Source organism: Oxyura jamaicensis, chromosome 1, assembly GCF_011077185.1.
Source record: "Oxyura jamaicensis isolate SHBP4307 breed ruddy duck chromosome 1, BPBGC_Ojam_1.0, whole genome shotgun sequence".
NCBI classification, from domain to species: Eukaryota; Metazoa; Chordata; class Aves; order Anseriformes; family Anatidae; genus Oxyura; species Oxyura jamaicensis.
Window position 1 is genome coordinate 177,116,446 of NC_048893.1, and position 24,899 is coordinate 177,141,344.

Here is a 24,899-nt window from a genome sequence, read left to right on the forward strand (position 1 = left end):
AGCAAGTGGATTCTGGAGCACGCTGCTCAGCTAACCAGATGTGAAAGAGAAAATGAGACAGAGCTGAAGGAAGAGGTATATTGCCATTGAGATGACAGAATGAAGTTGCTTGCTAAAGTTGCTTTTTGACGTCTCAGAGGAAAAAATAAAAATGTACACCACAGTAATGAAGAAATGAGGAATAAGAATGGTAGTATCATACATCTGCCATTTCTTCATTTTTGTTCTTTAGGTGTCTCTATGGCAGTGAAGTTGGAAGGCAGAATATGAATGTATCTGAACAAGTCAATAGCAAGGGAGGATTTCGAGCCAGTGTAACTCAGCCCGCAAGGCAGGGCTCCTCTACCATTTATTCTTGTTGTCTTCAAGGCTCCTTATGTAAATATTTGGGATTTTGGCAGGGTGGTTTCTCTTTGTTACTGAAGTGAAACATTTGCTGTGAGCATACTGAATGAAGTCTGCTTCATAATTATTTGCAGTAACAACTCAGCAACGGAGACTTACGGTTGTAAGGCTGCCAACTGTGTATTAATATGATCTTCTTTTCCCCCTCTCCTGCTGCAGCAAGCACGCAGTTGGTGTAGAAAGTCTGCAAAGCAGAACAAGCAACCATATCCATCTGTGTCAACAGATTCCCGCTTCACCACTTTGCCAGGCTTTCTTCCTCAGAGCCACCAGCCTGTCCCTGAACAACCAGAAGAAGCAAGTCAAAACAAGGTACACCATGCAAACAGCCTCGGTCATTATCTTGGTTTCTCCCAGCAGGACTTGAGGCACGGTGATCGAGGAGACTTCACTCGCAGATCCAGCAGTGCTTCCAGCATTTCGTGGTCATTTCAACGAAGCAAGTCTCTGTTCTGCTTGCCCACAGTGAGCACCTCCCCAACCTCAGAGACTGTTCATTTCAGTGAACCATTTCAGTTTTCAAATACTGGGTCACCTGCAACCAGGTTGAAAACATGGAGATGCAGCCCCAGGCTTAACATTGATGATTTGGAGGGTGCACAGGAGACTGACGTAGACACGGGGAGGAAGCTGTCCTTCTCAGACCTGTCTGTGGTCTCTGCATACTCTGCCCTGAATGGATTTTGCAGTGACTTGGAAGCCTCTCTTCCCCCACAGAAGCAAACTCTCAGTACGGCTACACAGGCTGCTACCAGCGGAAGGCCTGTATCCGTCATGTGCAATACCTTTGAGCCTGGGGATGGTTCACTGCCTTCTCTCTCTGAATGGTCTTCCAGCTCATTTAGGTCAGCATCTCTCTCCAAGAAGCCCAAACAGCCCTCGAGAGCAGCCCCTTGTTCTCTGGATGACTGTGGTAGCATTTACTCAGCTTCACCAACTAACGAAGAAGAATTTTACATCTGAGGTTCCTCTGTCTCCCAGGGCAAATATGTTCTTCTTGTGATGACCACGGTGGGCCTAGTCTGAACTTACAGAAATTTCCTCATGAAGAAGAAGGTGATGCAGCAGAGAATGCTAAATATTTGACGAAAGCTCTCAGATCCTTCAGAGATGGGTGTCCCCAGACCATGTACTGTAAAGCAGTCTGAGCTGGTGCCCAAAACCTCTGTCTTGGAGGAGGTGATCTGTACAGAGGCTTGTCCATGGCAGTGCAAGGTATATGGTTTCTGAGACTGACCTTTGGACTGGCAGTGAAGGAAATTCCAGAAAAGATGTAAAATAATACAGTTTTCTTCAGCGGAAACTGAAGAGTAATTTGTGACACCAAACTACTTCAACTTTTCTGGGAATTTATTTTAACTATGGAAAGATAGCAGGAGAAAGGGATCTTCTTTCCCTTTTACAAGTTCCAAAGGCAACTCTAAGGACAGCAGGTCCCAGCAGCACATCGCCTGTAGCCTCAGACAAGCAGTTTCCAGTGGGGATACACATGGTTCCTTCTAACCTCTGAGAGTTTACAGTACTGAGAGGGGGAGAAGCTCCATTTCTTCCACAGGGAAGAGGAATCTCCACTGGATCTTTTTATTTTGACAGTCCAGGGTATGGAAAGTGCCAAACAGGAAACCTTACAGAACATTTTCTACCCATCTCCACATGAATCCCATCCTTTCCAGCTGTGACTGTAGTCTGAATCACTCGTGTAGTCAATGGTAACCTAAGTAAAAAAAATGTTTACTACTTCCAACTCAGGCAATACAGAGTTTACCTTTTTGGAATGCAAAACGAGAAACATAACCCAGCATTTTTATGTATTGCTACACCACTAGTCCTGAATATATAGCAACTCCCTGCTTTTTTAGGGGTTGTTATTTTTCTGTTAAAAACAATTGATGCAAAAAAGTATTCTTCATATTTTCAGTGCAAGCGTACTTGGTTTGGGGTAAAATACATTTTCTCTCAAATAAATCTATCCAAAGGGAAAACAAGTCAGATTTTACTGGCTTTTCAAGTTATATTTTTAAAATACACATTCTTGATAACCTGGTTTGCTCCAAATAAATTGTTATTATTATTAATAATAATAATAAAATAAATTGTAAGTACAAAGCTATTAATATGGCAGCTAAGTACCTTCAGCAGGATTTAAGTTCAGTTTATAGATTGATTATAGTTCTGAAAACTTACTTTGGTGCCAGAGAGCCAGTAGGAAAGTGGCCCTGATAAAAGGTGTGTGTTTAATGCTGTATATGATCTATATGCAGGTGCACGTGCTGAAGATCTACCATGATGGCATTGAAAAAAATGCATTTGGGAAGAAAAATGTTTGTTACATTACCAGGGATTTTTACTCAGAAGAGTTGCTGCTTTAAAAAATAAAAATAAATTAACACACACATACTCTAAAGTAGTTACGAAAAGTGAAAAGTCTCCCCTGGCCCATTGTAATGATTTAAGTAAAAGCACAGTCTGCACAAACAGTTCTGGAAGAAAGTCTGAGGGAAACTAAAGACAGGTTTATAGGAGAGGAGGGAATATTCCATTAAACTTGTACCCCAAATCCAGGAGAGGCCAGGGGGACTGTCAGAGACAGTAAACCCCTCCCTAAGGCTTTTTCTTTTTCAGTCATTTTCTCCTCACAGAGAAGGAGGCATCAGGCTGAAGACTAAGTCAATTTGTGAGACGCTATTGTAGCATGTCCCAGAGGTAGGGTTGTCTTCTGTGCTAAATACCATGTATAAATAGGAAATTCTGTTCAGCACAGATTATTAGCCTTCTTCTGCCATCACAACTGTTTAGATTTACTGCAGTTTTTGGTAAATCATTTTCTTAAGAAATGTCTGGGACCAGAAATGGCACAAGTGAAGGATTTGCCATGGTATGCATGTGTTTACCTGCTCTATAGTCAGAATATGTGTAAAACACTGTGAGGTCAGACCAGCCATGTTTTCCAGCAGCTTGGAAATCCCTGTGTGAGCAGCAATGCCCAGGACAGCCCAGGTTCCACATCTTTTCTGTCGTATTTAAAATAGTACAAAAATAAATGATGAAATAGCATTGTATATTTATTGGACTGCCATTTCATCAACACTAACCACTTCCAGATATGATAATTAACAGTATAAAGTTTGTTCAATACTGTTAAAATTTTAGTGTTCCTTATTTGGAAGAGGAAAAAAAAATCTCAAAATATTTTAGTAACAGATAACATTTGATCTGAACACGAAATCAAAAAGTCTTCAGAGAGCTGTTTTCAGCTGACATATCTGTTAGACCCTGGAATCAGGCCAGCACTCAAGCTCTTGACAAAAACTCACTGGGGTTTTTAATGAAGAGGAGGCTTTGAAATGTCTTTCAGCATAGCACGTGCCTCTGCAAGGAGATCGGCACATCTGGGGGCCGTCTCCTGACATGGCACGAAGCACTGGTATTGGAAGTCTACAGACAAGCACAAGAGAGTTTAAGTGTCAATCATGAGGCTCATGTGTGATATTAACCTGCAGCTCCACAAACATCCAAACTCCAGATTTCATCCCATTGATCCTAACATGAAGAAAGCTGAATGAACTTCCACAGACTGAATTTACAGTGTCTCTGTTGTTTCTGTCCTCAAGTATTTCTGTTCTGTTTACTGATACTTAGCTAGAAATGAAGGTTTTTATTGTTTACATTCATGGTGCTTGTAACCAAATTTTGGAATAACTGAGTGTACCACTGTCAGGAAAAGCAGTGATGATAGTGTACAGAAAACTTTTTGTCTGTAACAGAGAAAGCCAGAAGTTGAAGAGTGTTTCACTGAAGGTAGTATTCATTGTTTCTCTTTCCATTATTTAAGAAGGGGCTGATCTCTTCAGAGAGCTGAATGTGCACAAATTTCATGACATTTATGTATCATATTATTTTGGTTAACTTATGAATAATGTCATTTGAGAACTGCAGGTTTTTCTTGGACTTTCTCTTCTTCTCACCCCAGAATGTGTTGCTTCTGTTAAATAAAATAGAGACAAAAATTGAGTTTTGCTGAACCTTCTGTGTGCTCATTTATAAGGTATTGCAGACTCGCTGACTATTTTAACTAGGCTTCAAAATGAATGCAATGACACAAGATGTACAGCTCTTGGCAGTGCCTGTCAGTGGGATAATTACAAAATAAACATAGCAAAAATATTTTTCTGTTCGACTCAGCTTTGCCTCTGCAGACCGGATCTTTTGTTTCTCATTGTATTATTGCAAATCATTTGCTCCAGTAAAGCTGAATGATGCAATAGGAGCTGTGACAAGTACTGGTAACCCTGCATACTTAGACCCTATCTTGGTTTGCTTCATATATGTTGGTCTTCATAACAGTTTTTCCCCATTATTTCCATCACTGTGGTGTTATCTATTATATATATTATTTTATTCTCCTCATGAGATTTGTCTGCATGTCAACATCACATTGTACATACAAAGCTATGTAGATTTGGCTTTGTTTAGTTTTTATGGTTTTATGGTTTAACGTTGTGGATTTTGTATATATTTATATGGCAGTTATAAAATTGTAGAAACATCAGGAGTTGGAAAAGGCCTCTGGAGGTTCTCTAATCCAAAGCAAAGCAGGCTCAAACCTCAAAGCTTCAAAGTCAGATCAGGTTATTCAGGGCCTTGTCTGGTCACATTTGAAAACCTCCAAAGATGGCAATTTCACAGTGTCTCTGGGCAACCTATGCTAGTGTTTAACCACAGTCATGGTGAGGAATTATTTCCTACTCTACACTCACAGTTTCCCATGTTCCAACTCGTGATCTTTATCTCTTGTTGTTTTGCTGTGTACTGCTGAGAAACTTTAGCTCTGTCTTCCCTGTGATCCCCCTTTTGGTGGTGGAAGACTGCAATTGCTCCCACAGCCTCTCTTTGCACATCACAAGCTCTAGCTCCCTGACCATCTCCGTGGCTACAGCCCCTCTGAACTCTCTCCGGGTTGTCAATATCTCTCTTGTACTGGGGAGCTAGCAGGCTGGGACTCCAAGATCTTTTTTCTGCAGAGCTGCTCCCTTGCCAGTGCCCAGCCTGTGCTGTCATACAGGCTTAGTCCATGGATGGCACTGAACTTGCATTTGTATGTATTGAGCTTCAAGAGGTTCTCATTGAAGTCCACCTATCCTGTCCACATTTGGTTGATTTGGATACAAGGATACTGGAAAAACTCACTGAGAGCAGCCCTCCAGAGAGAAACTTGGGGGTTTTAGTGGAAAAAAGGCTCAACATGAGCCAGCAGTGTGCGCTTGCAGCCCAAAAGGACAACTGCATCTTGGGCTGCATCAACAGAGGGGTGACCAGCAGGTCAAGAGAGGGGATTGTCCCCATCTACTCTGCCCTCTTGAGGCCCCACCTGGAGTGCTGCGTCCAGGTCTGGGGCCCCCAGCACAGGAAAATGTGGACCTGTAGGAACGGGTCCAGAGGAGGGCCACAAAGATGACATAGAATTGAGCTATCCTGTTCTTGTTTTGTGTCTCCTGGTCCAATCCAATGAAGGGCCTTCAAGGCAGAGGGTATGTTAACTTGAAGAAACCAGAATATTGGAACACATTGGTGTTTTCAATGGCTGGTATCAGCAAGGAGATGAGCTCTTGTGATTCTGATTTGTAGCTTTTTAAGGCCTGAAGTTTTATGCCTAGGTGACAAGAAGTGCAGTGGCCTACCTTGGACACCTGAGCTGTCTTCAGAGGAATATAACAAAAGGCTATAGGAATGATTAGGGTGGTTAGATACTGGAAGAGGTTACCCAAACCACTCTATGATTCTATGATTCTGTGATTCTTTGAGTCTGTCTCAGGGAGGCTTGTGGTGCCAGTTATGGCACCTTTGTAAATGGTTTCTTTCCTTGAATTTGTTTTATTGTTTTCTGAATTATCATCTGCAGCATCTTGTGAAAAGGAATTCCACTGCCTAAGTACATGTTGTACAGAAAGGGTCATTTCCCAAACCTGCCAGCTATTAACACCATTTGTTAAACACTAGATTTGCTTCAGGAAAAGATATTCAATAATATTACCTTGTTCACCATTTCCAGATCACTCATATTTTTATAAGTTTCTATAACATCCAACCACTGCTCTGTTTTCTTCTTTCAAGATGAGAAATCCTAATTTAGATAGTTAACAATCACAGAGAAAACATTCCGTGCTTTAACCTTCTTACCCCTCTGTATCTTATTTTACAATGTGCTTTTAGAGATAGGGTGTCCATAACCACACATAGTTTTGGAGATGCAGATGCATTGTGGATTTACAGAACTGATTGAATTTGTTTTCCGTTTTGTTCAATGTTCCTTTCCTAGTAATTTGTAAAATGTTATCTGTTTCTTTGACAGCAGCTGAGGACTGAGCTACCCTTTTCATAAAACTTTATATAGTCCCAAGGTCCAATTCCAAAGCAGTAAAAGTCAATCCATTTACTATCATGTATGTAAAATTAGAGTTATTTTTCAATTTAATTTATTTTAGAATTGGTTACATTGAATTTCGTTTGCCATTTTATTGCTCAGTTGCTATGTATTGTAAGATTCTTCTGCAACTTTCCCAGTTGTCCACCATCCTTACTATCTTGAATGCTTAATATCCTCCACACACTCCTATCTCATGACCCACCCTTTTTCCAGCTTTAAGGCATGATGAATAATACAAGTTTGAGTACAGATCCTTGCATGACTCCACTGCCAACCTTCCACTGTCAGAACTGGCTATTTATTTCTTCTTTGTTTCCTGTTTTTAAACAGTTCTTTATTCACATGACGTTAGCTCTCAAACCATCACAACATGGTTTCTTTAAGAGGTTATGATGAAGGGCCTTGGAAAAACTTAGCTGTACACACATCTTTTGATGCCTTCTGAAGTGTCTAATAGATTTATGAGGTGTGATTTTCCTGTATAAAACCACGTTGACTCTTCTCCAAACTGACTCAAAATGGTTTCTGTACAAATAATGAATTCTCTCAACTGTACCTGCGTCCTTTGAGTATAGAGCATTCGTCATTGCAGCACCCCTTTCCAGCTTCCAGGACTTAACACAGTGTAAACTGATAAATTTACACAGAATCCAGGCTTCCTGAGCCAAAACCTGTGTTCAGATCATTGTATCACCACCTGCTTCACTGTGCTACCAATTGATTTATTATTCTTGAATTTCTCAAATTCCCTGTTGAATTTCTTTTCATTCCTCTCATTTCCACAATGGTTCATGGCAATAACGGCACTGAATTCACCCTCTACATGAAAAGATACTCGTGTTTATTTTCAGCCTTCACTGAGATCATTTCATTGAGTGCTCCCTCTTCCAGGTGAGGTCAATGCAGACTGCTGGGCAATATTACTTCAGCTGAGCCCAGGAATGCACCGGTTAAGAGACAAATGGGAGGAAACGTCCTGCACATGTACACAAAGGAGGAATCCAACTGGGTGGTGTAGAAAGCCCTTGCAAGGCGCTGGGTCCTGGGCACCCTGCACTGGGGGTCCCTGCTGGAGCAGGGCTTGTGGAGGGGGGCCTCCAGAGCTCCCTGACAGCCTCAGCCCTGCTGGGGTTCTGTGGTCAGACTTAGTACCTCCTGTCCTCTCACATGCCTTTTGGCATCCCACAGGACATGAAACACAGTTCCTCAGGGTCATGCTGTAAGAACACCTCTCGCATTATTTCAGATAACAACCTCTCCTACAAAATGGGATAATGGTGTCCTACAGCCATAAACATCCTGCAGTAGGCCAGGAGGAAACCTAGGCCTGGTGCTGCCTGGTATTCTGTGGCCTGTGGGATAGCTCTGAGGGATGGGGACATGAGTCAAACCGTGCTGGGCTGGGGTGGGAGCTGGATAGCAGCTTTCAGCCTGCTTTTATTTAGCCACTTACAGATAGACAGTGTTATCTGGCCGCAGAAACGGCATCCGGAGTCTTAGAGAGCATCACAGCTGAACAGGCACAATCTACCTCCTCTTTCACTCAGCCTTTTGGATTAAATGTGGCTCACTTTAGAATCACTTGTCCTTTTTAATTGCTTTTCTCCAGAATACATGAGGCATAAAATGCAAACTAACTTGGTAGATGGGGGCTGTTAATCTCACCTGCACATTGTAAATCAAAACTCACCATTAATACCTATGAATTGGCAAATGAAAGGGGTGTAGCCAAAGCTGATCAGTAAGAGGAATACCCGACCAGCTGCAGGACTGAGGGAAGATGACTGCAGAGTACCTGCGTGTTTTGTGAGGGGATGACAGCAACGCAGCGCGCTAACCATTTTTATTTTATTTTTTTTTTTTTAAAGCCACCAGCCTGCAAGAGTTGCTAGTGCCATCTGGTGGCTTTCCTGAACACGAGTGTCCAAGCAAGGAGCTGTCAGCCCACGCTGGTGACAGCCCCAAGGCCCAGGACTGGGGACCAGTGTCCTTAGCAGGGTGCCCTCAGCACCAGGCAGCGATGCCATGTCCCCTTCCCCAAGGCATACTGGGTGTAGTAAATGTCCCCGGAGAGCACGCTGAGCATGTGGTGACACTCATTCCAGAGGGGAGAAGATAGCAGACCTTGCTCCAGCAATCCGCTACCCAGCCCAGTCTGTGTGCTGCATTTAGGTTTTGTGCTGGGCTCCCACCCCCTCAATGTTTTTCATCACCTTCCCTTCACCCATAGAACTGGTGAGCCAAATAACCACATTGTTTGGTGGCCCAGGTGGCTTTGCCACGTCCTTCAGCTTTGCTAGACCAAACCAAGCATCTGCTGTGAGCAAGCCCTAGAGCACAGGGCAGTAAGCCAGCTGCCTGTCACAAATTCCTCTATTACTTGAAAATTTTAGCCCTCCTGGTACGGGGATAATCTGCTAAGTATGACCCAAGTCCTGCCAAGACAATGCTGCCTGTTAGGCCCCGGTGTCCAGCGGTGCCACCAGCGCGTGCTGGCTCCTGGGGGGCAATGCGCTCCGCGACAGGGCCTCCAGGAACCTCTACGGGTTAAGAATGTGAGAAACAAAGTTGTGATTTTTGCAGTAGAGAATTATTTTTCTTTATTCCATGGTAGTTGTGTAGTCATAATAAGGAGAAATGCTGAGTAGATAAGTGGACCGTTGACGCCTCACTGTTCCAAAATAAGGTAGAAGCTTGAGGAAAAGAGGATAAGCAGTGTGAGAACAGTAAAACAAAGATCACAAGTTCTCAAAACATAAGAAAGGAGAAATTAAAGGGTTGAAAAAAAAAAAAAAAGAAAAAATGTACATACATGGTATAGAGGAGCATCTAGTAGCTTGTGAACCTGTAGTACGCAGCCAATGAGGAAACAGGGGAGGTGATCAGGTGTCGGGTAACAGGGAATAAAAGGTTATGATTTGTTCACTAAAATGCGCTCCTGATTGACAGGACGCCTGCCATTGCAATCGTGAATAAAATAAACTTCACAGAAGATCCTGTCTGAAGAAAATTATTTGAGATTTTTCTCACGCAATACATAGCACCAATTTCATAACTCCTCCTTCTCTGGTGAATTAGCAGACATGTTTCTTGTAGTTCACATGTGCTATTGCACAAGTAGAATTTTTTAACAGGATTGTGATTATGATTTTTTTTCATGGTTCACCATGACACATCTATGATTTTCCTATATTATTCCTACTTGTTTTTGTTGTTTTGGTCACAATGAAAGCAAAGTTTTAATTTATTACTCTGCTTATGGGTTTTGACCACTCACCAGCATTCCCTTGCTGTGTTACATAAATCCACAGCAAAGCAACCTCTGCCCCCACATCTCTCTCCCAGGCACTTTGCTGCCTCCTTTCCAGTACCTGGTTGCTCCCATCTCTTCAGACAGCACCCAAGTTTGGGGTTGCATCTGCAGATCTGCATCCAGAATGGAGCAGGACAGGTCCCAGCCTTGTTTCCTCCTGGAACTCCTCTCCTGAGCATCTCTTTATTAAATCAGGGGGATCTGGTATACAGCTTAAAACTCTTTTCAGCATCAACAGGAGTCATCATCCAGTAACACCCGCGAGGATGCAGCTGCTGGTGTGCCCCACTTTTCTCTGCACATGGATGCTTGTTGTATGATAGACGTGACGTGCCAGGTCACCAAAACATGTCTTTTCTGATTTCTGGTAGGTGGTCAAAGGAAAACCTGGCTGCTCGCTGGAGTGACAGCTAGCTTGCAGCCTGACATGGATGAATAGCAGGACTGAACAGATTTTTGCCCCAGGCATCCTCTGCTGATGTGTTAAGTTTGGCAGCATCATTTGGAGAAGAAGTGAATTAATCTTATTGGAGTTGTGTACAAAAGAGACTGGGAAGAAAAAAAAAAAAAAAAAAAAAAAAAAAAGTGTGAATCTGTGTTGATTATTTTGAAGCCATAAACAAGTGGCATCAGAAAAGAATCTGACAACCATATGGACTTTCAGAAGTGTGAAATCTTCTGAAAATGATATGCAATGATGTAAAGGCTGGAATGAATAAAATGATTTGAGACATAGATGGATGAGAAGTACAGGCAGAGGACTGCAATCTGTGATACAGGAGTTAAGATTCTGGGCACATGAAAAGAATGCTGTAGAGAAGACAGTATATGAAGGAAAGTAAATCAGAAGAAATTACACAAAAGAATTCCACAAAAGCGATAGGAATAACAGTCAGCCCTATTTCTTACTTCTGGTTCCCAGAATTCTTTAAGGAACTGCAGTCTCAGGGACTGAGCACCAACTTTCCCTTGAAACAACCAATTTTTTTCTTGGAAAGCTTCCTTGAAGATGCCACAGGCAATCTGAATGTCATGCAGGGCAAACACAGGTCAGAGAGAATAGGTCCTGCGGAATGGGGTCACACTGTTTCCACTGAGTTCATGACCTAACGTGACAGGTTTGGCCCCTGCTGTTCACCAAGGGGACATTGCCTATCTCAGAGCCTGGGAGGTGCTGGCATTGCCCCTGAGGGGCAAGGATGACAGGAAAGCTGAAGTGCAAATTTTGTGACTTTGGTACAGCACACCCGAATACTCTCCACACGTGCACGTAGCAGGCACAGGGCCTGAGAGCTAAAGGTGTGTACTGTGGAGTCGCCTGCATCCCAAGTCTGGCCACAGGGCCTGTTCTGACTCTCAAGGCACAGCAAAAGTCCCAAATGTGCATGGGCACCAGAGAGAAGCCCAGCAAAGGGTGCTGATGTGACACGGTGTCTACACTGAGCGTTGGGTGTTGTGCAGCTGGGTCTAGTTAGGAGGGGAAAAGCTAATCAGGATGATGGAGAGGAGGGTGATGAGTATAGGATGGATTGTCTTGAAGATGTTTGTGCAGTGAGAAGCAAGGGAAAGTGGAAGATACCGGTCATTTTTATTTCTTTCAATGGTCAGTACACTTTCATAACCAGTTCCTATCCTACTCCTCCCACTACATTTGGGAATCATTTACAGGGCAACGTGTTGGCCTCCTGCCTGCTCCAAATCCATGTGTATGAGCTGCAGCTGGCTGCCCTGCTGTGTGATGTGCCTATGGGCTGCATCCACTGGGGCTGGGGGGACACCAAGGCCAGGAAAGGATCCAACTGCTGATCTGCTGTCTTGGGGGAATATGGGCTGTTGGCTGGGGTAACTCATCACATCCAGACAAGGGCCACCATGCTGCATGAGGTCTTACCTGCTAGGGATAGAAAAACTTGAGGAGTCCAGACTCTGAGGAACTAAGTTTAAATGCTGGTATATCGAGCTTCTTTACCCCCTGAATGTTTGATGCCTTTCCCCTTCAAGTTATCACAGCACGCAATACTACAAGACACAAATTGCAGCAAAATCTATGCAAGTTTGATTTGTAAATGGCTCTGACTTTCATTTGGCAGCTGTCCAGGTCCAAATACTGTTTTGTAATGCTCATCGTGGTGTGACAGAAAGGGGAAAGAGGATGAAAGGTGAAAAGTTGAAAGTAGAAAACAAACTGACTGTGCCATCCTAAAGAAGCAGGAAATAATTTATGCTGAATGCCCAGAGAGCAAATGATCTATCATGAGAAAACACAGATCAGAGCAGAAGCTGGCTTTCATGTACCAGTAGATATGTCTGATGTACATGAAATGCATCTACTGGCATGGTTTGGATATTGGATCTGACACATCAGCAGAACTTAGGCCGTGACGGTAGGGTGGTTTGGGAAGAGAAAGCTGATGCCACTCATGCATGCCATAATGCACATTACTGTGGCTCAACAAAGCGGGGAGGTCTTGGTCCAAAGAAACACAAAGATGACCAATATAGGAGAGCCTCCTTCCCACATCCGAGAAGAATATGTGGTGTGAACATATGAACGTATAAACATCTTTTTTTTTTTTCTTTTTTTTTTTTTTTCTCTGGAGTTCATCTCCCCTCTCACCCATAACGCCCAAAGGCATTTCTGCTTTTCCCCAGTGTGGTTTGTGGTTTGTACCTCAGCAGGCTATGTGCTACAGAGTTGACTACCTCTGCTCTGCATTGCACCCAGAAGGAAGAGAACACAGAACCTGGGACATATGCAGTCTTAACATGTAATACTTAATATTTTGTGTTGCTCCTTCCATTCTGCAATATCCCCATTAGACCACTATGTCTTTAAAAAGCAAGTACCCATAAAAAATGTTCACATGTATCTTATTTTTTTGTTATATCTGCCTTCTAAATCCACTCCTTCTCTCTGTCCCCCTCCCATTCATTACACCATCACAACACCCAGCAATCCTTTTTTAGCTTGGTGACATTAGTGCAGCCACCAGTAAATGCAATGTCCCATGCTGCACCCATCCCCTTCCACCGCTGATGCTGAGGCTGAAACTTGAAGTGAGTCCTGGGAGGGACCAGCAAGAAAGTGACACTGATGAGAACATGATGAAATTCATAGGGGAACGTAAGGCTCTTTTGCTACTTACAAAGGAAACTCTTGAGAATCATTTAAGACGCCCTAATCTGTAGTTTCAGACTGTGGAGTGACAGGCCTAAAGAAAAGCATATCCAGGCCTTCCCGATTTCTTTATTTAATGAGGCACAGGGTTTAGCTGAGGAATTTAAATGATTGACTGATAAGTATTTAGAATTCTTGAGGGTCATAAAGATCAAGGCAAATGGATCAATCCAAAATAATTAATTTTGACACTATGACAACTGCTAGCTTTATTTTTTTCCCTAAACAAACTGTGAATATTTTTTTATCTCTTATTGAAATACTGAAGTAAAAGAAAAGTCTTATTTTCCAAGCAACTGCAATATTAAATGTCCTTGTATTTGACAAAAGCATTTACAGACAGATGTAACAGTTCTACCTCTTAAAAAAAAAAAAAAAAAAAAAAAAAGTTGAAAACCAGCTATTTCTTAATTTCATGATTCATTCATCAGCTGGTCCTTTGACACTTTTTCTTAATTAATAGAGTTGTTAAGAGACAAAGCAGCAAGAGAGACACATTAAGCAAGGAGAAAAAAACCCGCTGAGAAATAAATGTTTGATATTTAATTACAACAGTCGTGCAGTGAGCATATGTGCTGTGCCACATCTCAAGCAGAATCAGCACATCGTCGTATCCTCAAAGAAGTGACCTTCAGAAAGAGCAATTAGCTTTCTAGCACTTCTCTATTACTAGTAAAGTTTCTGATGAAACAAGATAGTTTAGAGGCTGAATTTCTTCTTCCAGAACATGTATCTGTTAGGCATACAGCCTCAGGGGCTGGGAATACGGCAGTGCTCCTAGCTTGAAAGGCATCTCAGGACAAAAGTTCATGGAGAACAACTCCAGTTGCAGAGTCTAAGCTGTAATACCAACACCCATCCTGTAGCTGATGGCCCATGCCTTCTGCGTGGCTTCACACGAGTCCCTCTACCACATGGTAACTCGGTTTCCCCAGAGAAAGAGACAGTAGACAACAAGCCCTCTTGCCTCTTGCAGCATTAACGTTCAGTATTAACACCATGCAAAGCCTATTTTGGGTTTATAACAAGTTTTTCCTGCCACTTCATGTACCCCTTCTCTGTCCCCTCTGCAGAGAGTGGGCCATCTCTGGCAGAGCTGAGCACCATCCCGTCCCATCCCATCCCGTCCCAGCACTGGTGGGTAGGAGGGTGCGGCTGCGAACCAACCCTTGTTCCTGTGAGGCTGAGATCTTCAGCTCTAACTGCATTGAGGGGAGAAACACTGCTCCTATGACCTTGGTGCCAGAGACTCAATGCTGCCCAAAGTCCCAGGAGGAGAGAAAAAGGCTGGAGAAGAGCCAGCAGGTAACACCGGGCCATCGCAGCCCGTGCAGAAAGGCAGGGAGGAGAAACTGGTGGCCCAAGCCCAGCAGCTGCCAGGGGACTCAGGTGGATAATTTCCTGAGCTCTTCCCTGAAGACTAAAGAAATCTGCTTTGCCTCCCTGCGAGAAAAGCCCTGGGCTTATCCTTAGCAGCTAGCGCTCCCTCAAACACAGCAGAGAGATACAGGAGCCCTCATATGCTCCACCGGGAGAGAAGGAACAACGTGGCCCCAACAGCTGGATCTCCTCGTTAAGGAACCAAATGCCAGGTCCAGATTTGAGTTGGTGAAGACCTGCTCAGGCCTACGGAGGATGTGTGCTATGGCAGTTTCCTGACTGAAAATAAAATAAATAAAATAAATAAATACATAGAAGCCCACTGCTATTAATGTAAGTGTAAACATGTTTGTAGAAAATCGTCATCAGAGAAACAATGTTGTGCAACCAGGGGGAATTTGCAGAAAATGATGGTCCATTTCTCAGCCAAATCAGCCAGGCCCCTTAAACTGGACACCAGGAGGTGCCACACATCTACCCCTTATTTTTTTTTATATTGCCCTCTTCTGCACCAACTTTCACAGGCTTCAACTCCCAGAGATGTATTTTCATTTAAAAGGGGATGCCAGGTGCCATTGTGAACGTACTTACTGAGTCACTTCTGGGTCTCCTTCTTTACCCTTGTTCTTATACTTGCTGTTCTAAACTGGCCTTGCCTGTTCTCCAGCAGAACGCTTCATCCCTGTTCGTTGGCGTCCCTTCGGCTCTGCTCAGCTGTCTCTCTCTGCAGTTGCAAGGCTGGGCTCAGCCCTGGCCACTAGGTAGAAATGCTGGACATAGAAATTTTTCAAGAAGGCAGCAAGCCAAAGGCTTTGCCTGCCATCATCTCACAGTGCTGCAGGACTGGGGCTGATCCCAACAGGAGAGCAGGAGTCCAGTCTCATGGAAGCTGTTTAGGCTTTCAGGTTGCACTAGGACACCTGGAAAGCATCAGCCTGAGAATTTTGCTGCATTCCCTGGGCTTCTCACAGGTGTCCTCTGCATCTCCTCATGCACCTTAAGCAGAGACATCCTCGTCCTCCTCATGTGTACTTGCTGCTGAGATGCTTCAGTGGCACAAGACCTTCATAGCCACCAATGCAAGGGTCTTCTCCTACCCACCTTGCTCACCTTGCTCACCGCTTTTGCTTTACAGGCTGCCATGGGGCTGGGGAAGGCTATCGGGGCTGGGATTTCCACGAGGAGAGCAGAGTTCTGCTGTTTGTCCCAGGGTTTGCAAGGAAAGACAAGAGCCATGGTGGGCAGTGTGCAATGAAAGACAAACATTCATTCATCCCTTCCCAGGGCTCTGTCAGAAATGGTGCTTGCACATGGGAAAGATGAACAGAGAGGACTTATACCTACAAAATTGTCTTCCCTTACTGCTGAAAAAGAAACAGCAGCTGCTGTTCTCTTTGGCTTTCTACGCTTCTAAGTTTCTTCTTCCCTGTTGCAATGCCCCAGTGACAAATGCTATTCACAAAATAGAAACCTAGGTAGAAAGCCATTTGGAGGAGACCTTTCAGCTCATGCTTTCCCCTCTCTCCAGCCCCCCAGCTTTAGGCAGCAGCCGCCACGCTGTGTTTAAAGCCGTCTCTGCCCGTAACTCACTCCCAGTGCCAGTGCTAGACCTCCCTCTGCGAAGCACATGCACCGGCCGATAATCCAGATCAGTTTACCTCCGTGTACCTGGCAGCACGCTACTGTGCAGTGACCAAATATCAGAAGAGTTAGTGGTTAATTAGGATCAGTTTAATCCCTGCTGACTGCCTGTCTCTGTGTAAAAAGGGCACTAGAGGTTAGAAAGTATTAAGTGCCTTAAACGTGTACTTGCATAACGTGAAAACCGAGTGAAGACCCAGACTTTGTTCTTGGAAGTGTTGATGTGAAATGATTTACTCCTAGAAGCATTTAAACATGCATCTTATCCTATCAAAGCAAGAAAATCCATCTAAAAATTTCTGGGAAGCAATGCAACAAATGCTTGGTCATGGAAAATAATGAACCAGCAGCACAATGCAGACAAGACTTCCACAGGAGAAGAAGAAAAAAAAAAAAAAAAAAAAAAAAGGTTTATAGATTCTGAACATTACTTTCAACTTCTAAAAATTTAGTTCAGCATATGAAATATAATTTGTATAATAAGCTTTTTCTGGGCTACAATTGTACCTAGATTTCTATTTCATTAGTTCCTACTTATCATAAAAATACAACAGCTAATCGTGAGATAACTTTGCATTTACACCCAGTATATGGCACTCCTCCTGGAGCCCAGGTTGACAGCTTGTCTAAAATTATTTAACGAGTTCCTGACAATAAAATGTAGATTTTACTTTGTTGAGATGCTTACCTATTGTTAAGCATGAAATTCTCTAATGGCATGTCAAAACATGGAGATCCTTCATGCTTTTCTCTTTATTTTACATGTAACTCTTATTTTAAATGAGAAAGGATCCCGAGGTTGTTTAGAAGAGCTGAGTCAGTGTTTGTTTGAATGGAAACAATAGCAGAATGATTTGTAGAGACAATACAGACTAATAAAGCACCTGCAGGCCTACAGGACAGCGGTGAAGTCACACACATCTGCACACACACAGATAGACCATTGGTACTCCTTCCCGACTTACTTTTTTTTTTGCTACTGGTACATTTATATAAGAATTAGGGACATTTATGTAATAACAGGACATTAGCTCCTTTTGAGGTCATCTGTCCTGGTGACTTTTTCCCCATTTCCAGCCACAAGCTCCTCGTTGTGACATCACTTTGGCTGCCGTGGCCATACCTGTGATGTCACCAGGAGGGATTTATGACCTGAGGTCGGGCATAAACTGCAAGACCAGATCAGCTCACAGAGAACAAAGGTTTTGTTTTGCCCTGCCAGTAGAAGGAGAAGGAAGCACCCACCTGCCCTTCCTCCTCCACCTGTCCTGGTTGAGCAGGACCCTGTAAAAAAAGAAATGTAAAAAAATTAAAGTTTTACATGGCTGGTGTTGAAGGGACCCTCTGCTGCTGTCACCAAAACCCAGTGAGGCTCTGACAGTGGACCAGGGCTGGATCGGGCCCTCTGGAGCTTGGGCACACACCTACACTGCTGCTCCCGTGGCCACCTGGTCTGTTCGTGGTCTGTTTGCTTCTCCTGCCCACAGGAGAAGCAAAACCACAGCTGACAAACTGGTCTGTGCAGATGTGCCCATAAACAGTATTTTTCCACTTTACCTACTCTGGAAGTTCGTTTGATCTCTGTCTCTCTTGTCCACTCAGTCCAATTCCTCTTTCTGAAAATCAGGTTTCGTACGGGAAGTCATCTCTGCAACTTCATAAACATATTCATGCTTTCGTCTTCTGTTTGGTTCCCTGGCGTTCCAGCCAGATCAGTAGCAGAAATTGCATTGGAAACATGTTTATCTGAGGACCTCTCCCAGTGTCATTTACTTGGCATCATTTATTTGGCGTTGTAGGAGTCTGTGATAGTCAGTGAGATAAGCATTTGGGAGGGTATCTGAATTAAAATCAGCTTTTGCCATACTTTATGTTCCCTGTCAGCAGCCGATGTATTTAAATTGTCAGCTCGTGTAGTCAGCTGGGATAAAAATGTGTTGCTCCCCAGCACTGCCCTTGGCTCACCGGCATGAGCGTGCCTGAGCGAGGATTTCCACCAGGCCCCAGTGCAGGGAACCGACTCTCTCCCAGCTGCACTTTGAATGCACAGACAACCAAAAGGGCACCTGCTCGGGGCAGAGGCGGCATTTCACAGCCTGGAAACTCAGCTCTGAGCACGCTGATGCAGCACCTCTGAGCTACTGCAGACAGCAAAGTGGCTGATCTGTGACAGCAACCACCACAGGTCAGCTGGACACAGGGGAAGGGTCTTATCGTATACTGAGAGTCCACAGAGAATATCTGGCTTTACTGTTACATCCTTCATATAGCACGGCAGGAACAGCAGGGTGCTGAGGAGCTGAGATGATGTCTTTGCAGCTTATGCATTGTTTCTCCCAAACAAAGCTGCTTAAGCCATCTTCCTCATGAGACATGCACAGGAGAGCCACTTGGATTAAAATAACGATGTACAAAATCTTTACTCTCTCCTCAATCGGCTTTTCTTCTTTTAATTTAAATAGGTTTCATCAACCTGAAAAGGTGATCTTGTCCTTGTCATTTTGCCGCTCTTTTGAATTCTGTCTGCTGAAAGCCACATAATGAGAATGGTCACCACCAGGCTGACCTGATCTGGGCTCCTATTCATTCTACATTTCTGCCTGAGGAAACTTGTGCCACTTCATCACTGTTACAATGTCAGCCTAAGAGAAAGGCACCATTCTGCCCGTTGCAGAATACAACACACGACATGCCAGCAATAACCACCCTGCAACCTAATAAAGTAGATCCCACCACTGGATCCCTGATAGCTCACACTTCTTAGCTTGCTGCCTAGCTCAGTTTGGGGCTGCTCCCACTGCCTGTCTCCAGAACGGCTCCTGGGTACAGCTCAGGGCTCTTTTGTTCCAGGACTCATCCCAAGAGCCCCCGTGGCAGAGCCTGCACCAAGCTGGGGTCCCATGCAGTCCTCCAGCACCAGTCCTCCAGTGCCAGCCATCAGCCCTCACACCCCAAAGGGCACCCACCAGCCCTTGGGCGTCTCACAGGGCAGGAAGCATCATCAATCCCCAACTTCATGCTGTAAAATCACTCTGATATTCCACTCACGGCATTAGAAATGCAGGAAAATGAACCCACATTTCATTCCGTTGGGCTTCTTCTTTGAAGAAGAACCTCTACAACAACCATCCTTTGAAGAGTCAGGTATTTTCTTCATGCCCCAGCAGGGAAGCAGTGCAGGAGGCAGAGGCAGTGGTGGTTTTTACATGACACGTGGATAGCAGCAGGCAAATTCACTTGAACTGGCTCAGCTAGGTGTTTTGTGGCTCTGCAGGCAACCGCCTCCCAAAAGAATAAGCTCTGTATTTTGAAATGATGATGCCAATATTCTTATCCTGAAATTCAGCAGAAACTTCTTCCTAATTGGGCAAATGTGTTGCTGTCTTGCAGCGAGAGCTCTCTAGTGCAGCTGAGATGTAAGCGGGAGGCAAGCTGGTTTGGGTTCAATTTGGGTTTAATTTCCCAAGGGATATATATTTTAAAGTACAACAATTCTGCTGATACGAGGGTTGTGGTGGAGTGAAAGGAAGATCACTGGACACCAACCTGATGCAAGAAAACAAGCAAGAGGTTTCTGAAGAGGAACACCTGCTCCACACAGCCTTTATTTGGGATAAACCTGCTCAGAATGGCTGTGTAAGGTCAGCGCAGAAGGAGCCCAAGCAGAACTGCTGCCCTTCTCCCCCTAAGCAGCCACACCAGACTAAGGCTTGATTTTAGTAGAGCACAAATAAACCAAATAAACTGTTTTCCACATCTGGTGATCACCCTCTTCCCGCAAGGAACCCCAGATCCCACAGCCCTCCAGCAGCTCCATCCAGCTGCAGAGCACTGGGGCCCCTGTGGTAGCAGCACTCACACACTGCAGGTTCAGGCAGGATATCATCCCTTGGCAAAAGCAACCATCTCCAAACTCTTCTCTCCAGTGCTCTCCACCATTTCGGGGTTTGCTCAGTCATCAAGAGGTTCTTTGCTTGTTTCCTTCCCAAAGAGCAGCTATTTTTCCTGTTCAACCTGGAGACAAGGGCTTGGGCTCCCTCTGAAGCCCACTGAGCTGCTCCTGTAGGTGCCTTGAGGAGCTTCATGGTGGCACAGCACCACATGCTCCAGCTTCCTACCCCACACCACCACAGCGTGTCTTCTCCAGAAGAAAAGACACATCCCCATGACTGAAGAAGACCAAAGAAGATTTCGTCCCCAGACTGTGCCTTTCCTCACTTCCCTCAGAGGCAGTCTAAGCTATCTTCAGGAAGCATCTCCCAAAACACAGCTTCTATATATGCTCCTTTCTATCTTTGAAGAATTATCTTGGGGACTAATCAATTACTTTTTTTCCTTTTTTAATTAAAAAAAAAATAAAAATCCATCTTTTCAAAAATAACATTGCCAGCAAGCTTATCAGTACTTTCCTCAGTACCTTGTGACCCATATCCAGATCAAGACTCAAAGAAGGATATGATGGCTAAGTTAGGACACAAGCAACTTTAAAGACTAAAAAATGGTTGTTAAAAATATATATATATATAAGAGCCAGAACCCCCTTCTCCTCAGTAGCCCAATCCCTGCACCTCTGCAGATCCACAATGCCCTTCTTTTGGGCCTGAAATTTCCTTAAGTGGCCCAGTTGGTCTGCAGCCCTTGCGTTGTGCCCCCAAGCCACCCTCACTTGGATAGCTCGGTGTCTGGCTCCCCAGGCTTGTCAAGCATGATTTCCACCCCCGTGTGGCACCAGCTCCTCCTCAGACACCCAGTTCTAGGCTTCGGACTCCAGATTGGGGAAGAGAAACTTAAAACAAGCTGCTAAACTGAAGGGGCATGAGATTTTTGGATCTATCCTCAATCATAATAAACGTTCATTCCCCCCCCCCCCCCATTTTATCATTAGCTTTCTAGCCACAGCTAGTTTAATTGACTCATCGTTTCTTACTTTAATGCCTTTTATCCCTCTAGTCACCTACTAATGGGTTTTCTTTTTTATTCATTATATTTAAAGAATAGATGTTGTTCCCCACGGCTTCTTTGAACAGCATTGATTCATTTTTGGTTTTCTTAAGTCCTCTCTCCTTGCCTGCAAACACTGTTTTTGCTGACAAGGTTCCTCCGCAGATTTCCTTTCCTAAACCACGTGGAGGGATGGTTTGAAACACACACCCCAATCTGTAGGTCTCCTCTTTGGTGAGCCAGAAGGTTTTTTTCTGCTTTACACAGAAACTTTGTTGTCTTACACCCTACTTTTACTAGGTCCAGTTTTCAGATGCATGCTCCTTAGACACACCAAATCTGAATAGTAACATTGGTTCATTTTTTCCATGCAGGAGCTGAATGTTAATTTTTGACAGCAGTATCTAAGGCATTCAGAGGCTCACGACCCTTCTTCCAAATCTTAATAAATCCACAGGAGAGCATCAGGTAGGGCACAGAGGAAATGTCTCATAGGCCTGTGGGAACACCACATCAAATCCAGCTCTACAGTCCTCACCAGTGGCCAAAAACATTTTTTCTACTGACAGTGCCAAGCCCATCAAGAAATAATTTGGCATCCTCAGCTTAATTCCCTTTGAATACATCTCCAGTCCAGTGGCACCATTAACAACAGCTTCCACAGAGAGGTTCTTATTCAGCAAAACTCTCAAGCCCAAGCACAAATTTCAGCAGGAGAATACTGCCATTGGAATCAATAACAAAACCTACACACACACACCTGTCATCCTGCACAGGGGCTGACCAAACTCTTGCCCTTCTCTGTCCTAGCAGGAATGTGGTTTAAATCCCAGGATCCTGAGGTAGCCCCTCACATCAGTGTCCATTCTGTCACCTTCTAAAAGCAGCAGAAAGAGTGGAACAACACAAGCACAGACAAAGGAGATCATGCTTTCATTCTCATTTGGGCCCTAATTAATTCAGCAGCTGCTCCTCTACTGCTAACGATGAAGCAGTAACACCTAAATGCTATTACTTGATTGTAATGACCTTTTCCCTTGTCTTTTCTTTCCCGGTTGCAACAGGACTGTACAATGTAAGATAACCGAGTACCTGTATGATGTCAAACCCCGTGAAGATCATCAAGCTGCAGTTTTACAAGCACCTTTAGTCTGCAACCTTGCATGAATAAGAGAAGGCTGAGAGGCTGAAACTGTGACAGGCAGGGTTTGATCCTGTCACACGAAGAAAGCCACAAATAGCTGAAACTGTGCTTAAAGTGGTCTCCGCCACAGCTCTTCTGCTCCTGGTTGATTCAGAGTGACCCCCTTCCATCTCCAGCAAAGTGCACTGCGCTGCTTTGTTGTTTCTTTCCTCCTGGAAACTAAAGAGTGAATGAAAATCTTCCTATTTGGGATGGTATTAAAAAAAAATAAGGCAAAAAAAGATATCTTAATTGCATGGGATTTCTGGAAAAAAAAAAAAAAAAAGGTTACAAAGTGTGGGGGGGAAGTAGCTATGTGCCTGGTACACAGAGAGCCCTTTCTCTTCCCCTTTGTGGCAGAGGAATCAATGGAATTCATATAAAAGCAGGAGGGGGGTGGGAAGAGAGATAGGAGATTCCTTGCTTGGTACCAGCAGGTCACAAGTCTCATGAGGCTTGAGCAGGGCTTGGAAGGGAGCTGCTGGCTCTATCTCCGTGTGTACCTTTTTGTTCCTTGCCTTGGATTTGCTGGTCCGTGGCATGCTGCTTTGCCTGGCTCTCTGTAGAGCCTGTAGCCTACAGGAATTTGGACAGAGTGGTACAGACATCGCCGACAGAGACTCTGGTCACTGACTATCCCTTTAAAGGCAGTCTCATGACCCAGTCCTTACTCCACTACCTATTAAAGAAGGAGACGAGACGTACATAGACAGCTTCAGTTCAGGCACCCAGAAGGACACAGAGAGGCAAGACAATTTAACAGAGCTAACTGTGAGTAAACGCGAGGCATTAGAGGTGTTCTCTAGAGCAAAGGGCATGGAGAAAGATTTGTAGGAAATCCTCAAGTGAAAGAAGGCACAATATTTTTTAAAATATATTTGCATACATTGTTCAAAAGGCAAACTTTCTAAAATAATGCTATTCTGTCATTTTAGCATTTTTCCTTTAAATACAAATCTAAGTATCTCTTAATATAGAACTGACCAGTGCTTGATTTCCCATAAAAATCCAAAGTGGTGATTTTGTCCTGCAAGCACTGGAGCCTTTTGCAAATACAACTTTTTTTTTTTTTTTTTCACTTGGATAAATTGCACAGAGGGAATGTGGGGGGGGGGGGGCGGGGAATGTGAAGACAGCCTTTTGCATATGTGAATTGAACCCCCAGCCCGGAGCTTCCAGCTGAATGCCTGCCCCTCGTGAGGGGCAGATTTCCATCTGGGAGTGCTGGATGTGACCCTTTTTCTGCTGGGGATGGAAAGGAGCTGTGGGTGCTTGGCAGCACAGAGAACATAGCTTTCACCGAGGTGTCCCATCACGAGTGCAGGTTGCTGGCTTTGTAATAGAGGAGTATTGTGTCTCCATGCACTCTGATGGCCAAACAGCCTGTATGGGTACAGCATCCTGGAAAAGCTTGGTTCTTCTTAGCCAACAGTCATCAGCATGTCCCTGCACCCTACTTTTTCATGGCAACAAGATCTGGACAGGTATTTTACTAGTGATCATTATTTTTTCTAAATATCCATATTATTAATTGCAGGTATAGTTATCTGGTGGAGAGCGTTCCCAGCTCACCTTCATGTTGCCCATTATCTTCTCCATATTCCTCCTGTCTGCTTGCTCCTTAAACAAGGGTAACTGCATTTCCTACGATGAGCTGAGAGACCTGAAGACTGAATTTGCTATCGATCTCTACCGCCACATCTCTGGAGCAGAGAACAGAACCAACCTGGTGGTTTCCCCAGCAAGCGTGGCCATTTCTTTGGAGCTGCTGCAGTTTGGAGCACAAGGAAATACCTTTACAGAGCTGCAGGATGCCCTAGGATACAACATTCGTGGTAATGTACTGCTTAAAAAAATACTTCTTGCCTTATGTTTTGCAGAAAATTCACAGCTTTACTTAGAAGACAGCAATAGCACACACCATAATAATTTTTTTCTCTTCTGTCTCACTGCAAAGATGCAATTTAGAAATGTTTTCTCCACATTTGATAGACAGTTATCAGATGGACAAAAGACACTCAGTAGCAGATGCACACATTATTATTCCTCCTTCATTTTGAGCCATGCTTTATTCTTTTACTTCACTGAAGCACAATTATACCTAGAAAAGGTACTCCCATGAAAAGCAGAAGTGATCCTGGTTTCCCAGGGCTTTCTGGTGCCTATTGTATCTCTTGGTCTCCACCATGTCCTCTGCAAGGAGGAGATGATAGGCAGAGGATAGTCATTTGGTCTCCTATCCCACTCACAAATTTTATGAAATTGATAGAAATTGAATTATCTTTATGACTTTAGCCCTTTTCCCAATGTTATTACAACTAGCCAAAAAGATGAAAAGTTAGCAGAAGGAACTTGGCAGACAGTGAGATATGCTGACAGACAGTGCAATTGCATCTTTCCCTGAGAGCAGGCTAAAATAAAATTCTCACTGGGA

At 44.0% G+C, this 24,899-nt stretch overlaps 1 protein-coding gene and 1 long non-coding RNA gene across 6 annotated transcripts in view; one reads left to right on the forward strand and one right to left on the reverse strand.

Moving 5' to 3' along the window:
* LOC118165428 (protein FAM124A-like) overlaps window positions 1-24,899 on the forward strand; it is an 81,095-nt gene that overhangs the window by 38,396 nt on the left and 17,800 nt on the right. For 2 of the 5 annotated variants that reach the window (XM_035323424.1, XM_035323418.1), the window contains one exon: window positions 565-4,412. In XM_035323424.1, the coding sequence (XP_035179315.1) occupies window positions 565-1,368 (804 nt within the window). In that variant the 3' untranslated portion in view covers window positions 1,369-4,412. Of the gene's footprint in view, window positions 1-564; window positions 4,413-24,002; window positions 24,301-24,899 lie in introns of those variants that run through there. The other 3 variants (XM_035323434.1, XM_035323443.1, XM_035323452.1) reach the window with 3 other exon arrangements.
* LOC118165452 lies at window positions 14,830-22,183 on the reverse strand. The gene is made up of 3 exons (XR_004750048.1): window positions 22,043-22,183; window positions 17,587-17,625; window positions 14,830-14,946 (listed from the first exon to the last, which is right to left on the reverse strand). It is a non-coding gene; the product is annotated as an uncharacterized LOC118165452 (long non-coding RNA).